General features: G+C 38.3%; 2 protein-coding genes across 4 annotated transcripts; one reads left to right on the top strand and one right to left on the bottom strand.

Moving 5' to 3' along the window:
* The first annotated feature begins 1,476 nt into the window (after nucleotides 1-1,476).
* On the top strand, nucleotides 1,477-9,541 carry arsa.2 (arylsulfatase A, gene 2). The gene is made up of 8 exons (XM_002941833.4): nucleotides 1,477-1,788; nucleotides 2,030-2,270; nucleotides 4,707-4,925; nucleotides 5,084-5,253; nucleotides 5,591-5,715; nucleotides 7,060-7,187; nucleotides 8,902-9,004; nucleotides 9,146-9,541. Exons 1-8 carry the CDS (start codon nucleotides 1,571-1,573, stop codon nucleotides 9,457-9,459), a joined length of 1,518 nt encoding a protein of 505 aa, XP_002941879.1. The 5' UTR covers nucleotides 1,477-1,570; the 3' UTR covers nucleotides 9,460-9,541.
* A 3,203-nt stretch (nucleotides 9,542-12,744) lies between these two features.
* Nucleotides 12,745-23,844, bottom strand: rabl2b (RAB, member of RAS oncogene family like 2B). Of its 3 annotated transcripts, XM_012959242.3 has the most exons (9): nucleotides 23,694-23,844; nucleotides 21,462-21,651; nucleotides 20,999-21,028; nucleotides 20,224-20,303; nucleotides 18,027-18,106; nucleotides 16,602-16,713; nucleotides 14,749-14,846; nucleotides 14,518-14,601; nucleotides 12,745-13,393 (listed from the first exon to the last, which is right to left on the bottom strand). In XM_012959242.3, exons 2-9 carry the CDS (start codon nucleotides 21,566-21,568, stop codon nucleotides 13,307-13,309), a joined length of 678 nt encoding a protein of 225 aa, XP_012814696.2. In that variant the 5' UTR covers nucleotides 21,569-21,651; nucleotides 23,694-23,844; the 3' UTR covers nucleotides 12,745-13,306.
* Nucleotides 23,845-23,882: the final 38 nt, after the last annotated feature.

The following is a 23,882-nucleotide window of genomic DNA, read 5'->3' as shown; positions in this document are numbered from 1 at the left end:
ATAAAGCAAGGGTGCAAAATGATTATCCCCCAGACACCAGATGCATTAATGACATCAATATGGACAAACACTGGGATGAAAACTAGTATTTAGGCCTCCAAAATGTATAGGATGGCCTGAAAGATCTATAGTATCCAAGGTTATATTATGACATATGGCTGACTTTTAATGGTTCTGGGATCTGCTGAAAAGCTGGTGGGAGCAGTTGGAGTGTTCCCTATTGTGAAAAAGACAAAACCACATAGGATGAGAATTGGTTAGAATAAATGACCAACAACATTGTGGCCTGTGTTGAACAAAATGATTTATTTCCCCCTCATTGACTATGACAGTATCAAGGTGCGGCTTTCTTATCCATAAACCCATACTTATGCAGTGTCTTCCCATCAGCCAAGAAAAACAGAAAACCAGGTTGAGATGCTTCATTATAAGCATATATTAAGATTGTTACCAAGACATATTGTTACCAAGAATTATAACCAAATTATAACCAATTAGCACTGCTTAACTACCATACACAGCAGGCACCTGGGGGAAAAAGGGGCCACCCCTGTCCACTACAAACAGATGTTGGGTGGGTAAACATGGTGTTGGGTCGGTTTTGCCCAGACATATTTTCTGTTGGGAAGGGGGGCTGACAGTGTTTTTCCATTGCCACTTGGGTTGCAGAACATTGTCAGTAAAATTGACAATACAAACTAACATTTTATGTAAGACCACCCTTTTTCTATAAATACCTGTCAGCCAACATATGGGCTACCTGCCATGCCAGCCACCTTCTGCAGCCACAATAGGTGGGCAAGTAAGAGCAGGAAACTAATGTGCATTCATCTCATGGGGCCTCATACACCAGGAGACCACCCTTGTGATTTTTGCTTAGGGCATATACCAACAATGAGTAGGGTCCAATTCTTTCTGAGTTCCAGCCACATTTATTATAGTTGGTGAGCAATAATTATCAAGGCATGGCTTTCTGATACTTCTTTATAACATTTCAATGAAAGTTCTTCTGATTCTCTGCATTCCTCCTACCTGCAAGAAGATATTGACCCACTTTATTGCACAGACACACATTTATTGGATTATTTATAACTTATTTATGACTTTTATTATTTATAACTTTGAATTATAATTTGGAATATCATTCAACTTCACATGAACTTTGTTAGTTCAGTATCAGATAGGCTGATGGGTGTGATGGAAGCTGACTGGAAATGCTTCAACAACAGCTTGAAACCTGCAGATTCAGCTCAGCAGCATCAGGTATTGGACACTGAAATCTCAGAAGTCACTTCTGCTATCACTTTTACTGTATTTCATCTGAAACAATGTAATTCATTTTGTCCGCTGTTTCAGTTCAATGCCCCAACTTGTACTGCCGCACTTTGCTCCCTGCATGAAGAAGGGATTGGCTTGTGTTATATCACTGACCAGGGTTCTAAGTACCTCTGATAGTCCCAGGAGTAAGGTTAAACTACAGCTCTGAAACAAACACACATAGACCTGGAGCTCCCTGAGAGACAGCCTTCAGCAATACCAACCAAAACAAAAAAGGAAATCCAGTCCACCCATGGCATTTTGGTATCTGCTCTGGCTGGGGTTCATCCTTCCCCAAGTGAGTGCTGATCCCCCAAACATCATACTTATCTTAGCAGATGACATGGGTTATGGTGACTTGGGATGCTATGGACATCCATCCTCTCTCACCCCTAACTTGGATAAGATGGCAGCGCAAGGACTGAGATTTACAGACTTCTACACCACAGGAGCTGTTTGCTCCCCATCCAGGTACACAATGATAGAAGAATACTTTCAAACAGTAAACTCAATCCAGCAATTCTCTACTACATCTGTGTAAACCATCCAGTCAGCCAGCAAAGCTAGGTACAGGAATACCAAAGGTACCGAAGGCTCCATTAATAAATAGGACCCCTAGCTACATTAAAATGAGTATAGTAAGATCTATATTGTAAATATCATGAGGTAATACTAATTGTTTTTACCAATTATTCCTTGCCTTCTCTTTTAGAGCCAGCCTTCTGACAGGCCGTTATCAGACACGCACTGGGGTATACCCTGGTGTATTTTATCCCACCTCACTAGGTGGTCTTCCACTAAATGAGGTGACACTGGCTGAGATTCTGCAGTCTCGAGGTTATCTAACAGCCACTGTGGGCAAGTGGCATCTAGGAATGGGGATGAATGGAACCTACTTACCTACAAGGCAGGGATTTCATCACTTTCTTGGGTCACCCTTTTCCCATGACCAGGTACATTTATAAAGAATAAGCAATTTGACATTTACATGATCATGATTTACTTTGCGCTTATTTCAAAATAAACATCTAGCAGAAGAGTGATTTTTTGAGGCCACAGTTATTAGAATATTGAAATACAGTACATAGCTGACAAGCCATGTTGCTGGCAGCCCTATGGGGGCGCAGAGCAGTGTGTGTGGGGGGGGGGTCAGTCTCAATGCATATAGGAGTATGTTTAGTAAGAAATGGTTATTGATATTTATTGATATTTAAAGTACAGCCTAAACACAAATTAAAGTGAGATCTGGGAAAGACACCTGTTGTCTGTACAAAATATTCTTGGAATAGCTGTCTGACTGATATGACCATGTTTTATATACCTTTATCCTTGTTATAAGGCAAGGGTTGACTTGAACTGTTACTGGACCACAAAGGGGACTTTAACCCCAACGAGTCTGAACTTTCATTGCCCTAGAACATGAGAAATACATTGATAGAGGTGTTAGATGCTTATAAAATGCTTATTTACATTAATTAGGAGAACAAATGGACAAGGACCTTGAAGGACCTTCAAATATGGACCAACAAGTAGAAATGGTAATTGTGAATCCCATCTAATACATCATTTACAGCAGAGAGAAAGTCTTGATAGAAATAACAACCTTACATCAGAGATTGCTTACTGCATTGCAGCCTCTTACTGTAGGAAAATATCTTAACCAGCAGATACTGTTCTGCATTTTAGAAGAATTTTAAGAATTCTTGGCCTAGGCCTAAGCAGAAAGTCTATATAGAAAAGAACACCTAGTTTTTTTCTAGCATCATTCACTATTAGCACTTGTTTGTTAAGTGATTTGCTTAAGAGAGCTGATGTATATAAAATGTTTTTATTTGTGCACTATACTGTAAAATTAAGCGTGGGATTTATTCATACATATTGTGATTTAGATGATTTTTTTGCATGAAGGGTTGTGTGAATCCCTTACATACTGTTTTACAATAGTTGCCCTAGCTACAAAGAATGGCTGATGTTTTTAGACCCCTGCCCACCCTTCCTTCTCTGAGCTCACTTTAGCCCAAGTGCTTTCACCAGCCCTAGCTGCAGAGGATGCCTTGGTCTCTCTGCCACTCTATCCGTCATATCTAAGGAATGTCCACAGAGCATTCTGAGATCTCACTTTTGTAATGACCATGTAGGTAATTGTGCCATTAAAACCCAGTTCACCAAAAAGGCTTGTGGGCAAGACTTAACTGGTGGCAGTTCCTGCTAAATGGACTTGTTTCAGCCTTCGTTCTTCTGGGATCATTAAAAGGATACACCAGCATACACCTAAAAAGACCTTTGCTAAAAATGAGCACATTACAATCTGCCTGTCGTTTTAATTTTCAAAAATCCATATTTTCCTATTTTTAACCATTATTTAAAAGTTGGGCTATGTTCACTGAACCTTCCCGTCTTTTATAAACATGGCATTTGTTCAGTGCTTCCTATCTACCTTTAAACAATAAACCCCTCTCTTTTCTAAGCAGCAGCCTTTGAGCAGCTCATTATCAGAGGCTTCTCAGTGGACTGGTAATTAGTTTAATCACTTCCTTTGAAGTTCTTTGAGGTTTGAATGTGACAGGAAGTGGTATTGTTAAACTGGCTTTATATTCTTGGTGTTGTCAGAAATAACAGAAACCATAACAATTTCCTAATTAAACAATAGACAAAAGGTATTTTCAGCACAAGCCCTATCCACTAAACTTATGTTGAAAAGGGGCGTTTACCAAATCAAACAAATACTTTATTCAGCAATTGTGATCAAAAGTATATACTGTAGGGAAGCTCGGAAACATACTGTAGTTCTGTATCCCATTACATATTTAACAGTGTTAAGTGCAATAACGTGATGTGTACCAACTTTTTAATAGCATGCCACATATTTTAGTTTTTCTGGTTTGGAAATGTTTGGCATACAACACATTATGGCACTTTAAATACTTATGAGGGTACTACATCACAGTATTTTAATTATTCTAAGCTTTACTACAGAATATATAAACTTGGTATAAGTATTTAGGGTGTAGCCCTCACTAGTGCCCAGTAGCCAAATCAGCAGGAGGGTGTGATTAGGAGGATATTATGTTAAAGGAAGCTTGTGTACTGTCAGGTTCAATAATCTCAGGGACATATGGAGCCTGATTACTGAGTTGCAGGAATTAAAGTGAATGGGAAATGTTCCTAAAGCGTTGGTTGGTCTGGTTAGTTATAGGCACCTGCTGTATGTCTGAGACTGACTTTCACATGCAAAATGTGACTGACTATATAAATAGCACCACCTAGTGCAAAATATTGAGAACACACTACCCTTTAACAGGGAATGCACATTACTCTACTTGGTATGGATCTGAAGGTATGGTTATGCACTGGGCTGTTTGACAATGACATTACTTTGCTTCCCATAGGGCCCCTGTCAGAATCTGATATGCTTCCCTCCAGACATAAGTTGCTTTGGAACATGTGACCTTGGAGAGGCTCCACTTCCTTTGTTCTTGGATGAAGACATTTTGGAGCAGCCTGTTGATTTTACAAAGCTTGTACCCCTATATCAGGAGTTCAGCAAATCCTTTATTCATGGAGCGGTGGAGGACAAGAAGCCCTTCTTTCTGTATTATGCCTCCCATGTAAGTAAAACACTCTGTAGTGTCTACGTGCACCTTAGTCAACATAGTATTAAGTTTCCTCCTCCTACATAAAAAGTAGTTGCCTGCACTGTAACAATATCTCTTCCTCAATCAAATGTCCTTCTCTCAGATGTCAATCAAATGTCCTTTCTCTCCAGCACACTCATTACCCACAGTTTGCCAGTGCCGCGTATACAGGCCGCTCTCCGAGAGGGCGCTATGGGGATGCTCTTATGGAATTTGATGGTGTAGTAGGGGAGCTGTTGCAGACAGTGAAGGACAGTGGGATTCAAAATAACACTCTAATCATCTTCACCTCTGATAATGGGTCAGTATAAGAAGAAATGAATGCTAATGTAAAACATGATATTGATACTGTTTGATACTGATATTATTAATGGGCTGGTATTGATGCAAGATACTTAGGGGGTATTATAATAAAGGTACTAAGTTTGCCCAGGAGCAGTAACTTATAGCAATCAATCAGCAGGTAGAATTTACTGGGCACCTATATAAAAGCAAACATCGTATTGGTTTACAATGGGTTATTGGGCAAGCTTAGTGCCTTCTGGATTTGGAAGTGTATTTCAATTCATGGTCAGATTTTAGACAGACTGGATTGTTGAGTAGGATTGCATTTGCACAGTGTGGTTTCTTAATTGCAGGCCTGAGACTATGCGCAAGGAGAGAGGGGGCAGCTCTGGGCATCTGAAGTGTGGCAAAAGTACAACATATGAGGGTGGCCTAAGAGAGCCTGCCATAATGTACTGGGAGGGGAAGATAAAACCAGGTAAGGATTCCAGCTACAAACTAAGTAAGGTGCTTTTAAATAAAAGCATATTGAGACCCCTTAAAAACACAAATAACTTTTTTTCTTTTTACCCCCCAAAGCAGAACAGTTGCATTCACTGTCTGCCAATCACTTACTTATAATTTTATATATATGGGGCTAATTTACTAACAACATGCTGTAGCTCCTTCGTTTCATTTTCTTGCTTGTAGTAGACTGATTAAAACTAAAGCTGGCCATACACGTTCAGATTTTGGTCTTCTTCTGATGAATGTTTGGATATTGATTGTACATTTAGGGCTCTGGCACACGGGGAGATTAGTCGCCCGCGACAAAACTCCCTGTTCGCGGGCGACTAATCTCCCCGTGTGCCAGAGCCCTTAAATCTAAAACTAACATTCAGACTGAAATTGTAGGATAAAGTAGTTGACAAATAGTTGACAGACATTGTATGAAAGTGACTTCCTGGAAATTCATTGTAGGTCCGCCAATCTACACAATACATGCACAGATATTAGATATCAGATATTATCGTTATCCAACTGAAATTTTCGAACCTGTCCTTTCTACTGCACGAGTAGCGTAGAGCCAGAAAAACTTACATACTGTATGCTGATTACCCTCACTTCTTGTTTCCTGGTAGTCGTGATTGGCACTACTGTCCTGTAATTCTTAATGAAAAAAGCAACATACTCTCAGGACTAATGGTACTGCTAATAGTTACTGTTCTCGATATTACAGTGCTTAACACCACTAGTGATAAGAGTGGGCAAATGAGAACTTTAAAGAATAGGAACTACCTTACTTTAAAAAAGTATAAAAACATATTACTGGTATATGATCTATTATCTGGAAATCTCTGAAGTATGGGAAGACCATTTCCCATAGACTTTATTATAATCAAATTATTCAGCTTTAAAAAATGATTTCCTTTTTCTCTGTAATAATAAAATAGTACCTTGTACATGAGCCTCCCTATTGGAGGCAGAATAATCCTACTGGGTTTATTTAATGATTGTTTAGTAGATTTAAGGTATGGAGATCCAAATTACTCCTTATCCAGATAACCTAAGTATTATGGATAACATGTCCCATACCTGTACTAAACAGAAAATGTGAGGACACTGCACAAAACTAAATGGGATTAGTTAAAAAATGCATTTTGTGACATCATTCTTTTAAGTCAGGGTTTTTTCTTAAAGGAGAACTAAAGCTTAACTAAAGACGCAGGCTAGAAATGGAGTAAATTATGTTTTGTGCTTCTGTACCAGCCCAAGGCAACTAAAACCCTTTAGCAGGAAAGATATGTGCCCCCTTTTCTTCCTAACTCTGTTTGTGTTTTAGGTGTAACATCAGAGATAGCCAGCATACTGGATATACTCCCAACAATAGCAGCCCTTACAGGAGCTCCCCTGCCCAATGTTACTCTTGATGGCTATGACTTAAGCAAACTCCTATTTGATGGACACTCAGTGAGTACACTGACTTGTATATTTACAGGCTGAAACATATTACTTTGTTACTTTAATTTAGAGCATAATATCCATTCGCTTTGCTGTACATTCATTCTAATATCCTTTGCTCAAACTTTTTGAAGTAATTAATGTGCAGAGCGAATCACTAATTTGGGTATGGGTAATTACATGGTTCCAGTTTGACCCTGAACTTTTTCCTTAGTTTATGTTCCTTCTTATATGGGTTTGTTCAAGGGATTTTCTTGAAGGAAGTAGTATCACAAGAGATACTGATGCCAGAAATTAAACCCTTTTTTAGATCTATCATAACATTGTCTTTGCATGTTATTTAAATTTTGCCATAAAAGTATTTGCCCAATGCTTTTACATATCTAATCGCTATGTTCCTCTGTGAGGGGCAGCCATATATGTACAGCAGGAGTCCGTTAGCATTAGAAGCTACTGTATAACTGACAGATTGAGAAGGGACAGTCAGGTTGGCCAAACAGTCAGGTTTAGGAGTTTCAAGTAACAATTACTTACAAAAGCAGCAAAAAACAATCAACATGACCTATAGGTCATTTTTAATGTACATCTAGTACATAGTAGTTTTTCACTGTCAGTATCACTTTAAGGCCAATTAATAGTCAATTAAACAAAAATTACATATGTCAAATATTTTTTCACTTGTTACAGTGGATTTATAAATTATTCATTCTGGAGAGAAAATTCATACGCCTGAAACAAATGTTGAGGAATAGACTATTAATGCATTTTCCTGCAGTATGTTTATTATCTCATTGTAATGCATATGAGAATATGCTGGATTGATGTAAATTACAGTGAACTATAATAATCATATAATTACATGCATTTAGGCTTGATGTATTTGCTCTTGCACTATTACTAGCTTTTGAAGTTGGTCCTATCATTCGTAGAGATATTTTGGAATGCATTTTTAGCAAGATTTCTTTCTCCCCGGTATTTCCAAGCTGACACTGCTGTGGCTGTCCATTTCCAGATTGAGTTAGTGTCACATATACCGTTAAATCATTCTCTGTTTGCACTCATACTCACAAAAAGAAGTGTTTTGGTCTAAATAGTAACTATGGTGTGGGTTTATCCACTCCTGTATCTCCACTATTATAATATGCCAACTTGGAAATAAAGTTGTATTTCATCCTTTTTGCTCTCTTATCATCAAATCTCCTATTCAGTTTTGTCTTCCTTACTTCTTATCCCAAGCATGAGACTGTACCAAACTGTAGGTATGGCAATTAGAACTGTACCAATGATACCACCTGGTTAGTAGCTAGCATTACCCTCTACAAAAAGTATAAATGCGCACAGACACAAGAAATGACAGCAACACTTGCAGGTCTTATAGAAACAGTTTGTTTCTGTTTCCCTTGACAAAGGTCACAGCTAGTGGAACTAAATGTTGCGTTACCACTAAATAAATCATAATAATAATAATTTTAATGAATAAATGCCCTGTTGAGTTCTATACGTTTGCAAACTTTACACACATATATAAAATATACAATAATATACAAAATGCATAAATCATAATGGACAGTATTTATGGAACAATGCCATACTTGATATAGTAGTTTGTACACTCTATTTGGAATTTTCATTTGCTTCTTTATTTATTAAATGAGATGTTTATTTCTGCATATTTTACTCTAAACGCTTTCTGATCATCTCTCCATGTTCTTCCAAACCACAGAGTCCACGAAATATGTTTTATTATTACCCCCCCTCTATTGACCCAAGCCGAGGCATCTTTGCTTTAAGAATGGGGAACTACAAGGCACACTTTTACACACAAGGTGAGCAAAGACATACAGCTCTCTATCATTTCTGTACAGTGTCTTTCGAAAATTATGTAACCCTTTCTATACCAGAGACAGGGGTGGGGGTGATGCTAAGATGATGTTTTAATGCTAGTTTCTTTACAATTTTCCTCAAAGGAGCTTTCCACAGTGATACTACCCCAGATGCTGACTGTCACGTGACTGCACGGCTAACTTCCCATGATCCACCTTTGTTGTTTGATCTGGGTATGGATCCTGCTGAAAACTATGACTTATTTAAGAGAGGGGTCCCTGAGGATCTTGTGCCTTTACTCAATAAAATACAGGAAGAGCGTGCACGATTTGAGTCAACTATGGAATATGCAGAAAGTGAGACTAATAAAGGGAAAGATCCCTCACTGAGACCTTGCTGTAACCCAGCATGTACACCCAAACCAAAATGTTGCCACTGTGAGAGGGGAAACTCTTAAAAGAAAGACATTGTAACAAGTTGTTCTTTCTGTCTTGGTGTATGGATGGCTGATCATTTTCATTCTTATTACAATAATTATAACTGAATATAGTATTTGTCTTTTTTCCTCTTCTTACCAATTTTGCATTACCCCAATGACAAGTTTTAAAACCAGACATTTGATACGATTTCAGGAAATTCCTGATTATTTCACATCTATACTGAATTTCTGCAATTTAAAATCCTACGACCTGAATTTAATGTGTGTCAGGGTAAAGCAAGCAAAAATATGAATGGCTTTTAATCTATGTGCCTAGCAAGTGCTGTGACTGGTGCTACAGTGCGTGATATATTTCCTAGCCAGTTTCTGTCCCATAGGGTCCTGCCATGCAAACACCTGGAACCAACTCAGCCATGTTTATAGTAAAACAGTATCACATGCCCCACTCTGCTGGCTAATGTAATTTGTCTTACCGGTCCTCATGTAATATTGGAAAGGCAGAGAGTCTCACAGCACATTTACCAGTTAAAGAGCCTTTTTACTCTGCCATATTTATTAAGGCCCAAAATAACAAAGGGCTTGCTGATAATCTAAATCAATGCTGTCCAACTAGCAGCCCGTGGACCCCCTCTGTGTGGCCCCCCCCACCTGTCTGGCTGTTGTGACTGCTTACCTTTGTGTAAGCTTTAAATGGTATCAATCCTGATATTAACGGCCCACCTGCATTGTCCACACCTCAGATTCAAGATGTAATCCCCTGTATTGTTTAAACATGTAATCCCCTGTACAATTCATACCTTTTATTCCCTGCATTGTTCATACCTCAGGTTCAGACTGTAAGCACCCACATTGTTCACACCTCAGACTGTATGTCTGTATGTGCCATACTATGCCCTATGCTGCCTGTGTGTGCCATACTCTGCATGCCCTATGCTGCCTGTGGGAGGTGAACCTGGCAGAGGTTTGTTCTGCATTTGGAAATAGTCATTATATGGTCCCTAAGGTGTGTAATTATATGCTGGGGGTTGCTGTGCTGCAGAGGAGGAGGAGGCATATGGATTTAAGGGTATGTCTTAATATTACTTAATATAATTATTTTACATATGAATGAAGGGGGAATATCCTTACAGTGAGCACCAACAATTTGGGTTTTTGCTGCGCTACCACCATTAGTGTGGGTATGGTCTTAAAAGCTTTTGTGATAACATGAAGTGGGTGTGGTTTAAAAAAAAAAAAAAAAAAGGGAATGTTCAAAACTGACTTCTATTATCGTCCCTCCACCATGTAGGTTAGAAAAACTCCGGCCCTCTGTACCACAGAACTTGGACAGCACTGTATATGGATATACAACCCCAGCAGCTCTTCTTTTCACATCATACGCTCTGTGCTGCTGTCAAGTTGCTTGAGCTTAGGGACAGGTCTCAATATATAGGGTCTTTGGAAAATTAATCAAAAATATTTATTTAATCATATAATCACTCATAATCAAGGTCCAACATTTCAGTCACTGCACCATGATCTTTCTCAAGGACTTTGTATATATACACCAGGCACTTATGCACTGAGGTCACATGATGCAGGTAAGCTTTGGAGCCACCACCACCTTGACAGTGGGCAGAAAGTATACACTTAGAACCAATTTGCATAACGTACATAATTGCACTAAAACTGACCCACAACTGCACCAACTGCACCAAGCACAACTCACCCTGGCAGATGCAATTACAGTCTAAAAAAATACTGCGTTTTCCTCTAAAAAATGTATGATATGGTACAGGTATAGGACCCATTATCCAGAATGCTCGGGACCAATGGTATTCCGGATAAGGGGTCTTTCCATAATTTGGATCTCCACACCTTAAGTCTACTAAAAAATTAATAAAACATGAATTAAACCCAATAGGATTGTTTTGCATCCAATAAGGATTATTTATATCTTAGTTGGGATCAGTTACAAGGTTCTGTTTTATTTCTACATAAAAAAAAGAAAATCAGTTTTAAAATTCTGAATTATTTGCTTATAATGGAGTCTATGGGAGACGGGCTTTCCGTAATTTGGAGCTTTCTGGATAACGGGTTTCCGGATAAGGGGTCCGATACCTGTACTTTGCACTGCAGTAGGTAAATGAGCAAATCTGAGTTATCAAATTTCCACTCGGCAGGAAAACAGCTAAATTACCCCCAGCACACAGATAATTGTCACATTTAGTCAATAAATGCCAAATCAACTGGCACTGCTGCTCATAAAGTAGGTAACAAAAACAGACAGAGTAACACGTAAAGACAAACTTTCCCAACCATAGGAAACAGGAGCTTTGCCAGTTCTTTCATAAGGTTGTTGATATGAAGCAGTGGAGGCTTAGATATTTGTCACAGATAATATGCTATTTTCACAAAAGTGGTGATAGATTTGTTGAATTTCCCACCATATTCACAAAGCTTTATCTCCACTTCTGTGAATTTATCTTTTAAACAGACAGTTTCCATATTGTGTCTGTCACAGGACATTTTGGCAACGCTTTTCCTAATCCTGCCAGTTTGCCATCACAGCTGTACCTGTGCCTCATACTAATAATTCTGCCTGTCAGAGAGAGATTCTCTTTCTCATTTAAAGGCCAATATTGGAAAATGCATGTTTTTTCACCTAAAATGCTAATATTTATTAATTTTAAGCAAAAACTAGAAAAATAATGCCAAGGTGAGGTAAAATCATGTTTTTGTCACCTATTTTTATGCTGGCAATAAGCTATTATATATAAAATACACATTTTTTGTTTTTACTTATTTATTCTATGTTATTCTATGGTGGGACTAAAAACAGAGTTTGTACCCCAACAATAGGCTGCTAACCACCACAAATATGCTACTGACTCCCCTATACTGCCACTAAAATAGAGGTGAATGGAGACTGAAGGAAACAATGCAGAGCTGAGGACAGGGGGAAGAGTTACAGGGAGTTTTACTCCATTTTATAAATGTCAGAAGAAAATGTAATTTAAAATGTAATTTTTCTTCTCTGTTTTTGACGTTTTTAGCAACCTATTCACAAAAATGTCTATAAACAGTCTTTTTTTCATCAAACAATTAAAGCTAGGGGTTGAGTCGGTATTTTGGCAGATTTCTGTTTGTGAATAAGGAGATTGTATTAACACCACTTTTACTCAAAAAATGTTTCCTCCACATTTGTTAACTGACTGACAGATGTGCCTGAACTGGCACAAGGGTACTGAATTGCATCTAATATCTAATTGGGTGAAACCTGATGTAGAAAATGACTGAAAGAACATGAATCAGAAAGCATAATTAGTGTGCAATATAAAAGTGTCACAATGGAAATTTATTGAAACAGTATATTTGGTACTAGTCCGTTTAGTAGAAGTATATTTAATGTATCTGTAGTCAGAGATGAAAGATGGAAATTTGAATTCATGATTTCTAAAATAATTTAATATTTACAAATGCTGTGTCCTTGAGAAAAGAACAACTTCACATCTGATCACTGTTGTTAATACAGTTGGAACACAACTTGTTAGAGAAGCCTAACTAAAAGTCAAAAACTATATCTGAGCACCTACTGTTATAGTCTCAGGGGACTCTGTACCAAAATCAATTATGGCTGTTATATAATCATGTTCTAAAAATGTTCCAGAGAGATCAAGCTATATATATGATTAAAACTTTGACATAATGATAATTTAAAGTATCCAGGTTGCTCTTTTGGTCCTTAACTACATTCTCTTGCTTTCTAACAATACAAATAGCAGCTGTAGTCGGCAATATCTTTACCAGGATTAGGTACATTTTATAGCAGTAGCACCTAGCTCTAGACTGCTTGTCATAAAATAGTACCCTGGGTAAGTAGTATTTACACAGCCTTTGGTTTTTCTCCATCTTCTGATAAGTCCTCTTTTTCTGACAGATCTTCTGCCTCTTGCTTTTCTAGTTCAAAGTTCTGTAAAAACAGTAAAGTTTAACATATCATTTTGCTCTCCAACATAAGACAATTAAAATTAAGTGAAACCAATGGGAAAAAAATAAAAGCAATAAAGCAAGTTTATATTATGGTTGCAGAAGAGGCAAAGCTCATACATCAATAAAACAGAAGATTCCACAAATAAAAATATAATGTATGAAATATGTTTAATGTACTGGGGCAAGATGAAAGCCTTTGCTGTTTTTGCCACAAACAGTGAGAAGTGCCTGTAAGAATGTCAAACCAAACTCTAGCTATACTGGAAAAAGTGTCATAATCAGCATTTAAAAGGAGATGCTGCACGTATTCCAGCTTATATACAAGGCCCTGGTCCTAACCGCAACTATTCCAGCCATTCAGCAGTGTCACAAAAGTGCTCAACCTAAGGACTATCACATACAGGTTGAACGTGGGGTGTCTGCACATTTGAGTATTTCCATGCAATAATCTTTTGACCTGCAGGTGCACTGGGGAAAGGCAATTTTGAGCACTTTGCCACCTGCCTACCAAGCTGAAACTCATATGGGTGAAAAAATGCTCCAATTTGCCCCTGTGCCAATACCATAAGCCTTACAGTGTTGATATTTTCTGAGAGCACTGAGACTGTAAGATAGCAAAGTTCCACTCTATACTGCTATAAGTTCTGCAATGCAGAGTGAGAAATGATTTACATCCTGTTCATATCACACTGACTGTAGATGTCAATTTTGAGATCCCAGGAGAGCTGCATCTAAATATCTATAAGTACACCTTAATATGCCTAAAGTTCATCCAATGGAAAAGCCTAATATTGATTTCTTAACTTTTTTTCAAAACTATCACTTCTCTAATGATCATGCACCAACACATAATGTGATCAATATGAATATCAGTTTAAACCAAATATGCTACAGTACATCAGTATTGTCCTAAAGAAAAAAAATAAAGATGAAGTTGAAGATAAAATCCTGATAAGGCACAGTTAAAGCAGATTCTGCAATCAACTCTAAACAACAACCATTTGGGCTTATGCAGGCTATACCTTTGAACACTTTAAACATGTTTTAAAAGGGGCTGGTAAATGACTGCATACTCAGCGGAAAAGGAGTGTGAAGCTTTCTTACCTCAAGCTCCCGCATCACTTCATCCAAAAAATCCTGAGAGTTCTGCTTGTAGGATACAGCAAGCTTTATCGCATCTTTGAAGAGCTGAGTAAACAGTGGGAACACACACTTTGTTAGCAAAATAACTAGTCTTATTATGTGTTATCCATGTCAATGTGCAACTTAAGCACAGAATATTGTGCAAGCTGACCTCCCCCCAGCAGTTATATAATTTCCTCTGTGTGTCTTTACCTTAACCACATTGGTACCATCAGCAGCTGATACAAAGTAAAATGGTAGATTGTGTTTCTTGCCAAAATTAAAACCTTTCTGCGTCACACGGATGTCAGCTGAAAGAATTAATAAAGCAGAGAGTTATTGTCCTGCAAAGGACACAAATTTCCATAAAAAGTAGCTAATAACCCAAGATAAAACAGAGATGAGAAGACAACTGGGAAAAAATGATTAAATATAAGAATTAAACAAATTAAAGGAGAGAAAAAGGAAAATGGAAGAAATGCAAAATAATTAAGCAATCTCTACTGAGGTGGCTACACATGAAGTGTTATGGAGCCCTCCAACAGATATTGATTGGGAACAGTTTAAAAAACCTGTCAGGAAGAAGACCATAGTGGCTCATAGATGAGATCTTCCACGTAACAGCCTGCATTCCCGTTCAAATGATCAAATTAGCCTGATACCACCCACCTCAAGGTGGGCATATCAGGGAAAAAACTTGAGGAACAGATCTTTCAATATATGCCCAGCTTAGGCTGATATTTTCGGCAAGCGGAAAAACGCTTGACATTTTTTTCATATACGCATGAAAACGCGAGACTTTGCATTCTCACGCGTTTTCATGCGTATATCGGCTACATGTGCCTGCACCAGAGCGTATTCCATTAATTCGGGTGCAGGCACAAGTAGCAGGCGTATGGCTGAATTTTCGCCAAGCGTTTCTCCACTTGCCGAAAATATCAGCCCTACGCCTCGTGTGGCATCAGCCTTAAATGTGGCCATACACATTAAGATCGGCTCACCGAACAAGCGGATCTTTTCCCAATATTCCCGCCTAAGATTTGACCCTAGGGCCAAATGATCGAGTTAAAACAGTGGGTACATAGGCCAGTGGACACAGGAGTGCGTCAACAACCAATGCGGTCCCTGATCTGACGGGAAAATCAAACCTGCCTGATTGAGGTCTGGCCAATTTTAGGCAGGCCCGTCGGGGTGCCCATACTTGGGAAGATAAGCTGCCGGGTCGGACTTAAGGACCCAAATCTGCAGGTAAAATCTGCCCATGTATGGCCACCTTAAGTGTTTTATAATGGAAAATTATCTTAATAAAAAGAAAATCCATATTGTAGAATGCATTTTTTTTGTTAATTAAAAAAATAAGCAGTATGCATTTTTAACACAAATCTTATTTATTGTGCAAAGGTGTATACTGTCCCTTTAAGTCATCCAATTTCTATGTTTGAAATCCAGATGTGTGCCTGCATTGTAATTCCAGTTCACGAAATATAGGATCTTGACCAAAAATGTTATATATATGCAGAGGAAGCCGGCACTCACGTGTAGACCAATATATAATGCCTGGGTGCAGTCCCAAAGAAATAGTTGTATACAGAGTCTTGGAGAGAGGTACCGTTCACGCAGGACTTAGGGTTCCATTTTAAATGCTTTATTTAAAGAAGCACGACAACTGACGTTTCGGCTGTTACACCAGCCAAAATATATATATGTCACTTCCGTGTGCTTATTTATACACGGAACTTGCAACGGATGTATACTACAGAGTTTTGAACAGTCACGGGATATGGTATTGGTATGGTATGGTATTTGAAAGGGATATGGTATCCCCGAAACGTTGCGTGCTGACTGCTATTTTATTGGACTAAGTTTTACACGGATGTTTTTCATATTTGGATTGTGTTTAATCTGAGCTTCAATAAAAGCTAAGTTTTATCTACTTGGAGTGCGACTCGGTTGGAATACATACATACATTATATATATATATATATATATATATATATATATACACAGACACACATACACTGTAACAGCTAATATTTGCTGTATAATAAGCATACTAAAGACTCACCATCAATCTTATTGGCCACAACAATGCATGGGATCTCTGGTCGGTATTCCCGTAACTCTTGATACCATTTTCCTAGATTCTTGTATGTGATCTTGCGTTGCACATCAAATACCTGTTAAAAGGCACAGAAATAACCAACAAATGCACATATTTGAATCAACCAAACATAATACCTACCTGTAATCTGCATTACAGCCCACTAGGGGCCATTTATGTGCCACTAAACATACTGTGAACTGAATCTTATTTGTACTCAAACAAAACCGTTCCCCTAGCTGCAGTCCCCTCCATCAGCCCCCTCAACGGACCACCCATTAATGTCGAGTGTCCCTCTCTTTGTACCCGTAAAAATTCAGAGTTGGGTAGCTCCAGATACTTGTCAGATTTCTGACACAAAGGGGCCCATTCACAAGTCCGAAGTTTTTGGGCTTAAAATCAAGATATGGAAAAAATTTGGAGTAACCATGATAATTTCTGATGTTCTAAAATTTTCACATCCAAACATTCATAAACAGCACAAAAGCCTTTCTGGCTTTGAAACCTTCAATGTATGATTTTGGAAGCCTCCCATAGGCCTCAATGGCACTCCTGGCGAAAAGAGTCACAATACCAAAGCTTGAATGAATTCCGAAATGGTCGTAGTCATTATGACTTTTTCGTGGAAGTTAATGAAAACCACAAAAAAGTTGTGGAATTCTAAAGGAGAATGAAAGGCTAATAAAGAGTTAATCTCAAGCTGCAGGAATACCTTCAGTTCTCTCAATAGTGCCCTTAAGTCTCCCCATATTTCACCTGTTCAGATGATCAGAAGCCAAACAGGAAGAAAAAAACGCTGAGCTGTATAAAGAAATTTCCCATAATGCCTCACTCCTGCACCGAGACCCAGACCAGTGTACATGCTCAGTTTGTAAGACTATGAGGAAGCTTCCTGCTGATTGGCTCAGATCCACATTCCTGGGGGTGGGTGAGTTCTTAACATTCTTGAGGGAAGGGGGAGCAGGAGAGAGCAGAAAGAAAGCTGCATGTCTCTAGCAGAGGAAAACAGACACAACAAATCTTTTGACAGAGAACTCAGTGAGGTGTTTCTGTGAGTGCTTATGGCTGTATTTACATGGACCTTTCTGATAAAGCTTACTTAGTTTTTACCTTTCTTTCTCTGTTAACATTTTCGTGGAAATGTTCGATAAGTTCGAAAAAATACGATTTTATCTCATAAATACTTAATCGAGGTTTTGTTAATGGGCCCCTAAGCATGCATAGCTTCACTGATGCAAGAGGATTCTTTTAACCATTCTGTGCAACTCTGCATTTTTGTAGTAGGTACAAAGATATGAACACTTCTGATGGGGAGCGGGCAGGATGCCTGGGGTTGGGTAGAGGGTTTCATGTTTAAACATTTAAAAAATGTTTAGGTTAGCAAATTACCATTATACAGGCATGGGCCTTGTGATAATAGGAAGCATGCATGCTATGGAATCTTTCTTGTCCAGCTGTGTCCCAGAAATCTGAAAAAGACAAATTCTTGTATTATTAACTTTATTTTATGAGCTGATTAGTGATAAGTAAGTAAAAGGACTATAGAACTGTAAAACTAAATTGAATAAATGGTTATGAAACAAACACCCCTGGCATATTGCTTCCTATCTGCAGTAAGAGCATTTGGACAAGGCCCTCTTTACTTCTTGTATTAATTATTGGTAGTTTTGTATGTAAACCTGCATATTTAATGTATGCACCCATTTATTGTACAGCACAGTGGAATATGTTGACGCTTTCTAAATACATAAAAAACAGCAATAAAACAGGCCTCAAAGTCTCCTGTGAGCACTGTCAAACAAAAAGATTAATAAGGCTGGTTATTTAAGAGCAGATCTCTGCACTGCAGATTTAAACACACTTGATGATGATGCTACGTTAACATATTGAGACATAATGCCCCACAGTAGTTTGAGTTTGTGTAACCAAAGAACACACCAACACAGATCAGTTCCCATATGGCTGAATCTTGTGCTGTGTACACACATAGGTATTCAAATTGCATCAAACTCATTGATCAGTCACCACGTTGACTAGGAAATCTTTGACTCCTTTGCCTCCAGGTTGGCAGATTAACCCAACTGTATAAGAGTGGGAAGGACTTGACTGGCCAATAAACTTCAGTGTGATTGCAGTGGGGATGTGATCATCCAAAATATACAATGAGTGGACAAAAACTTCCAAAATATCATGTCCATACATCATAACTGATCAGATGGGTTTCTTTCCTAGGTCCTATACACTCTTAGGACCCCAGATCAAATGATAAACAGACAAGAGGTGGGGATTTATCAAAGGAACTGCTGAAACTAGAAACATGAATTAAATCATGCAAACACCAAGGGGCTTGAATGGACAATTTAGTATGGCTTGCTTTATGACAAGTTCATATTTAGATTTCTAACTGTGATATCCTAACATCCTAATATTTATGTATGTTTTAAAACAATGGTTATATATAAAAGTTATTTTTTATATATTTTTCAGGATGGACTGTCTTAAATTATGTCCAATGCAAAGGTCATGGGACTTTTATTTTTGAATGGAACTTTTAACTTTCTAATTGAAATACATGGGTGAAGTACACTACATATTTTTTTTTATAATTCTTATAAAAATGTTTTCTGATGAGTATCATGTGCAACTTAATTTTTGATATAATGTTAAATTTTACACTGGAACACTTTGGGGCTGACTTTAAAAAATCAGAGTGGTAAAAAATCGTATTAAATCTGAAAAATTCGGATCGAATCGTGGTCGTACGGAAATATTGTGATACGATCTGAAAGTTCCGAAATTTTCATATCCGAACATTCGGAAAAGGCGTGAAAGACTTTCTGACTTTGAACCTTCTGTGCGTTTTTGGAAGCCTCCCTTAGGACTCAATGGCACTCTGCAGCTCCAACCTGGCCAAAGGAAAGCTTTGAATGAATAACGAAAATTATTTTTGTATTCAGATGGGCCCCATAGCAATGTGTTTTTAATAGCATTTAATGTTGAGTTTTTATATTATATAAAGCAATGGGTATCTTGGAATGGAAAAATGCACAGTTACAAGGACACGTTTCATATAGCAACATGATAGAATGCATCATCAGTTTTGTTGGATGATTATGTGGGCGACACCAAGTGGACAGACTGGTGAATTGCATAGTAACTACAACATGTTTGATGTAGCAACATAATAGGTTGCACTGTCACTTTCTTGAATAGCTATGTGAGCGACACCATGTGGATAGATTAGTGAAATGCACCTTAAGATGTTTGATGTTTTGCACATTTAAATTAACTCTATTGAGGCATAAATTAATTGGTTGTTTGATCTCACTTTGGCACCATTTTCACAGGAGTTATGGGTATTTAAGCTTTGCATAAGTCACTATTTGTTATCCTTGATAAAGGGCCTAAAGGTTGCATAGGGTTTACAGGTGGATATAAGTGCCACATACTACAATATTTAGTAACAACATGGCTAACCACAGTTGCAGTTCCTTTAGAACTGAACTTAATAATCAGTCTGTACTCCATAATCTGCTGGAAACCACCAAGATTTTCAGAGCTGTTAGTTATGTGTACAGACACTTACCTACTAGAACGGTGTTTCCATCAACACATGTGGAATACTTATAAAGTGTCAGAGCAAACGTAGAGAGCTGCTGTGGATGGCTATAAAGTTAAGTAAGAAATTCTCGTAGATGGTTCAGATTTTATCAAAATTTTGCACCATGAAATGTTTTATTTATACATGGAAGTTTTTATACTAGACAAAAAAAGGAAAAAGTTCCAGAAAGCCTTATTGGAGACAAAACAATACTATTTGGTTTAACTATTAAGTTTTTAATAGGCTTAAAATTACAGAAAGACCCCTTATCCAAAGACACTGGGTCCCAAGCATTCTGGATAAAAGCTCCCATACTAGTATCAGTATTACTTTATATAATACCAACAGATAAAGTTGTCAGCTTCCAATGTATTGGAGCCCCAAGATAGTCAGCCTGAATTATAATTGGCTAAAATCCCAGTCAGAAAGGACTGCACTGGCATGCTGGTGTGGTCCTTGTCCAACAGTTCTCCAGAGGCCTGCAGTTTCATCAAATTGCTTTGGCCCAGAATGTGGATTGCCAAATCAGACACATGTCATTTGGCAACCCTGCCAAATTAGCAGATTTTAATCTTTACTGTAACTAACCAATCAGAACAAGCTATTGACTGGTTTCTATGGATTACTACTCCAGTGTAAAATGATGTGTTAATTTAACCATATCCATTTAGTACACTTATCTCATCGTAGTATAATCTGGATTCCAAAACAAAGGGGTCGTGAAAATGATGCAGCCATAAAAATGACTCAAAAAGGATACAATCCATCCATTAGAAAGCGTTCCATCAACCTATAAGAAAAAAAAATCATACATTTTCTTCTTGATGGTTCAAGCAATATATAAGTATGACAGACACCTTCCCCAGAGTGCCATGTTGCATTGCCAGCTCCCTTACTGTGATCTCTGTACTGGTGACATCTTCCTACAAGCTTACAAAAATTACAATGTGCTTTGCTGCAATTCCTGTAGAGAAATCACAGCCACTTTAGAGCTACTTTTAGCCAAAGTAAATCATGTAAATCAAGGCTGAAAATGCCTAGTATTCACACTTTTATATGTTTGACATTTAAGTAAATAGGAGGATGTGGTGTATGAGTTATTATGCAAAGTATATATAACATAACTTCCTTTAAAACGAATGTATTTATATTTGTATCTAAAAAATGATTTTCAGACAATGCCTTGGTATGTAATCAGAACTAAAATGGTCTCAGGCACTCACTTTGATTTCCCCACAGCACTGTCACCAAGGCAGATAATCTTGACATTTTCAGCAGAATCATATTTATCTTGGTCAAGGTCAGAGACTTCACACCCATCTCCAGCCATGCTGAGAGTCCTGAGTATCAGCGCTTCCTTTACATTAATAATACAAAATAGGTTCCTGTCAGCACTCTTTGATGGTCTTCATCCTAGCCAAAATAAGGATTCTTAAAGTTATGTAGTACACAAAAGAGGCGCAATCACCGATTATGAAGAGTAGAGGTATTCAGATTTTTGGGGCTTAAGCTCCTTTTGATGAAGGTTATAGATATGTTTCATGGCATATAGGGGAGATAACAGACCTTCATGTCACACACTCCTTCCCTATGATCTATAGCACACATCAAAGATGTAGATGCAAAAGTCCCAAATGGACCAATCTTCACTGATTTCTCAATTTTTAATGCACCAACCTTTCCCAGGAAGAATAAAGAACAGTTTTGCCTCAGTCAAGTTGTTACCTCCCCATGCATGTTCCTGCTGATGTTACTGTGTTTTAGAAATACTGGTATTGGAGCCCTTATCCAGAAAGCTCCAAATTATGGAAAGGACATCTCCAATTGATTCAATTATAATTAAATAATTCACATTTTAAAAAATGATTTCCTTTTTCTCTGTAATAATAAAACAGTACCTTGTACTTGATCCCACCTAAGATATAATTAATCCTTATTGGAGGGAAACCAATCCTATTGTGTTTATTTAATTCTTTAAGTGGCACAGAATGTAAAATCTATGTTCTGTGGATAAAAGTGCCTAGGTGCCACAGATCTACATTCTACGTTCTGCTGAACTTCCAGGTCTGGCAGCGAAGGAGTGGTTTTTAAAGCCGCTCCTTCACTCTCCACTCGTTCCCCAGCCCCTTTGCAACGAGCAGAGGTGATAAATAAGATGGCACTTGGGCACGATCGCCCAGGGGGGTCCCAAGGCAACAGCAGACACATGGCAATTATTTGCCTGCTGCTGCCTACACTTCCTGGAGCCCCCCTAGTGAGACAGCCCACTGGATGAAGAAGGGAAACAGCCTCCTTTGGTTCCGGGGTTCCTTCTGCCACCTCCTCTGGATTTCCAGCCTGGTTGTCCTGGGTTAGTGTCACATACACACACAAACACACACTTTTTATCCTAATACACACTTACATTTTTGGGGCATCAAGGGGCTTTTACCCATTCACAGCACCCACACATACTTGCACACACACAATGCACAATTTTTTATTGCCATTGCAAATAGTGTATTCACTAACTGCACTGTGAAATACATTTTGTATATTATTTCATTGATTATATTAAATTTTTTGTGATTTTGGTGCATTTTTAGTGATTTTATTGCATTTTTAGCCATTATGTTTTATTTTCAGTAACTGATTGGTTACTGACTTTTAACAGGTTAGAGAGCTGTAAAGGAGGAAGTAGTGTTCTGGCTATTACTTTAAACATCTGTTTACTCCAGACTTTATAGACTACATTTTTGACTAAGTGACTATATTGAAAACATTTTTTTATTTTGCACAGCCTATTAACCTAGTTTAATTTTTACATTGAACTGTTCCTTTAATGGCCCACGTATGGGTTTTCCGACAGGCCTGCCAGACCGATAACTGTCCAATAATGGGGCACATTTTGATTGGGCAGGTTTAAAAAAAAAAACCCTTTGGGGAAAAGACTGCATTGCCCTGTGCCTTTGGCCTGCTTTTACCATTGTTGTGATCTGATCCTTTTGGCAACCTCAGTTCTAGACAGGTGCCACCTATCACATGGAACCTAACAGTGCAGTCTGTTTGCCAGTCTGGCCAGTCTCTGGGGTTCACCAATAGCTAGCAATGGTTACTGGCAGCTGGTGTTGCTGGGATAAGGTAGCCTATGGAAAACAGCAGCAAGTGGTTGGTATTTCAGCATTCCAGAGTTAAGGTGTTTAAGCCCCCTAAGTGATCCAGGTTCGCCCTGACCAAATAGCAAGGTCACAGGCACACGAAGCAAATGACTGATGGACAATAACAAAAGGCAATGTTTCTTTTGTATGTATACAAACAAAATACAAAACAATGACAAGCAACAAGTATGATGTCCCGTTATCCTTTGCTATATATTGCAATGTACCTACAGTAAACTACGAACAATGATGCGATAAAGGTGAGTGAATCACAATAAATACAGAAATTACATAAATAAATAAAACAAACACACTTACAATTAACTACGTCTCCCCAGATTCTCGCTTCGTTGTGCCTGGCAACAGCAAATTGATGCTGCGCACGCGTACTCCAAACGGGATGGTAACGCCCCCTAAGGCACAGTGACCGATCATTGGCTCCCCCCGCCTAGCAGTTCCTTTGGAACAGGCCTGACACTTAGATAGCGCATGCGCATAACGTTTTCC

Source organism: Xenopus tropicalis, chromosome 3, assembly GCF_000004195.4.
Source record: "Xenopus tropicalis strain Nigerian chromosome 3, UCB_Xtro_10.0, whole genome shotgun sequence".
Classification (NCBI taxonomy): domain Eukaryota; kingdom Metazoa; phylum Chordata; class Amphibia; order Anura; family Pipidae; genus Xenopus; species Xenopus tropicalis.
Note: the sequence above shows the minus strand (reverse complement) of the source record. Positions and strands in the feature narration are given on the sequence as shown.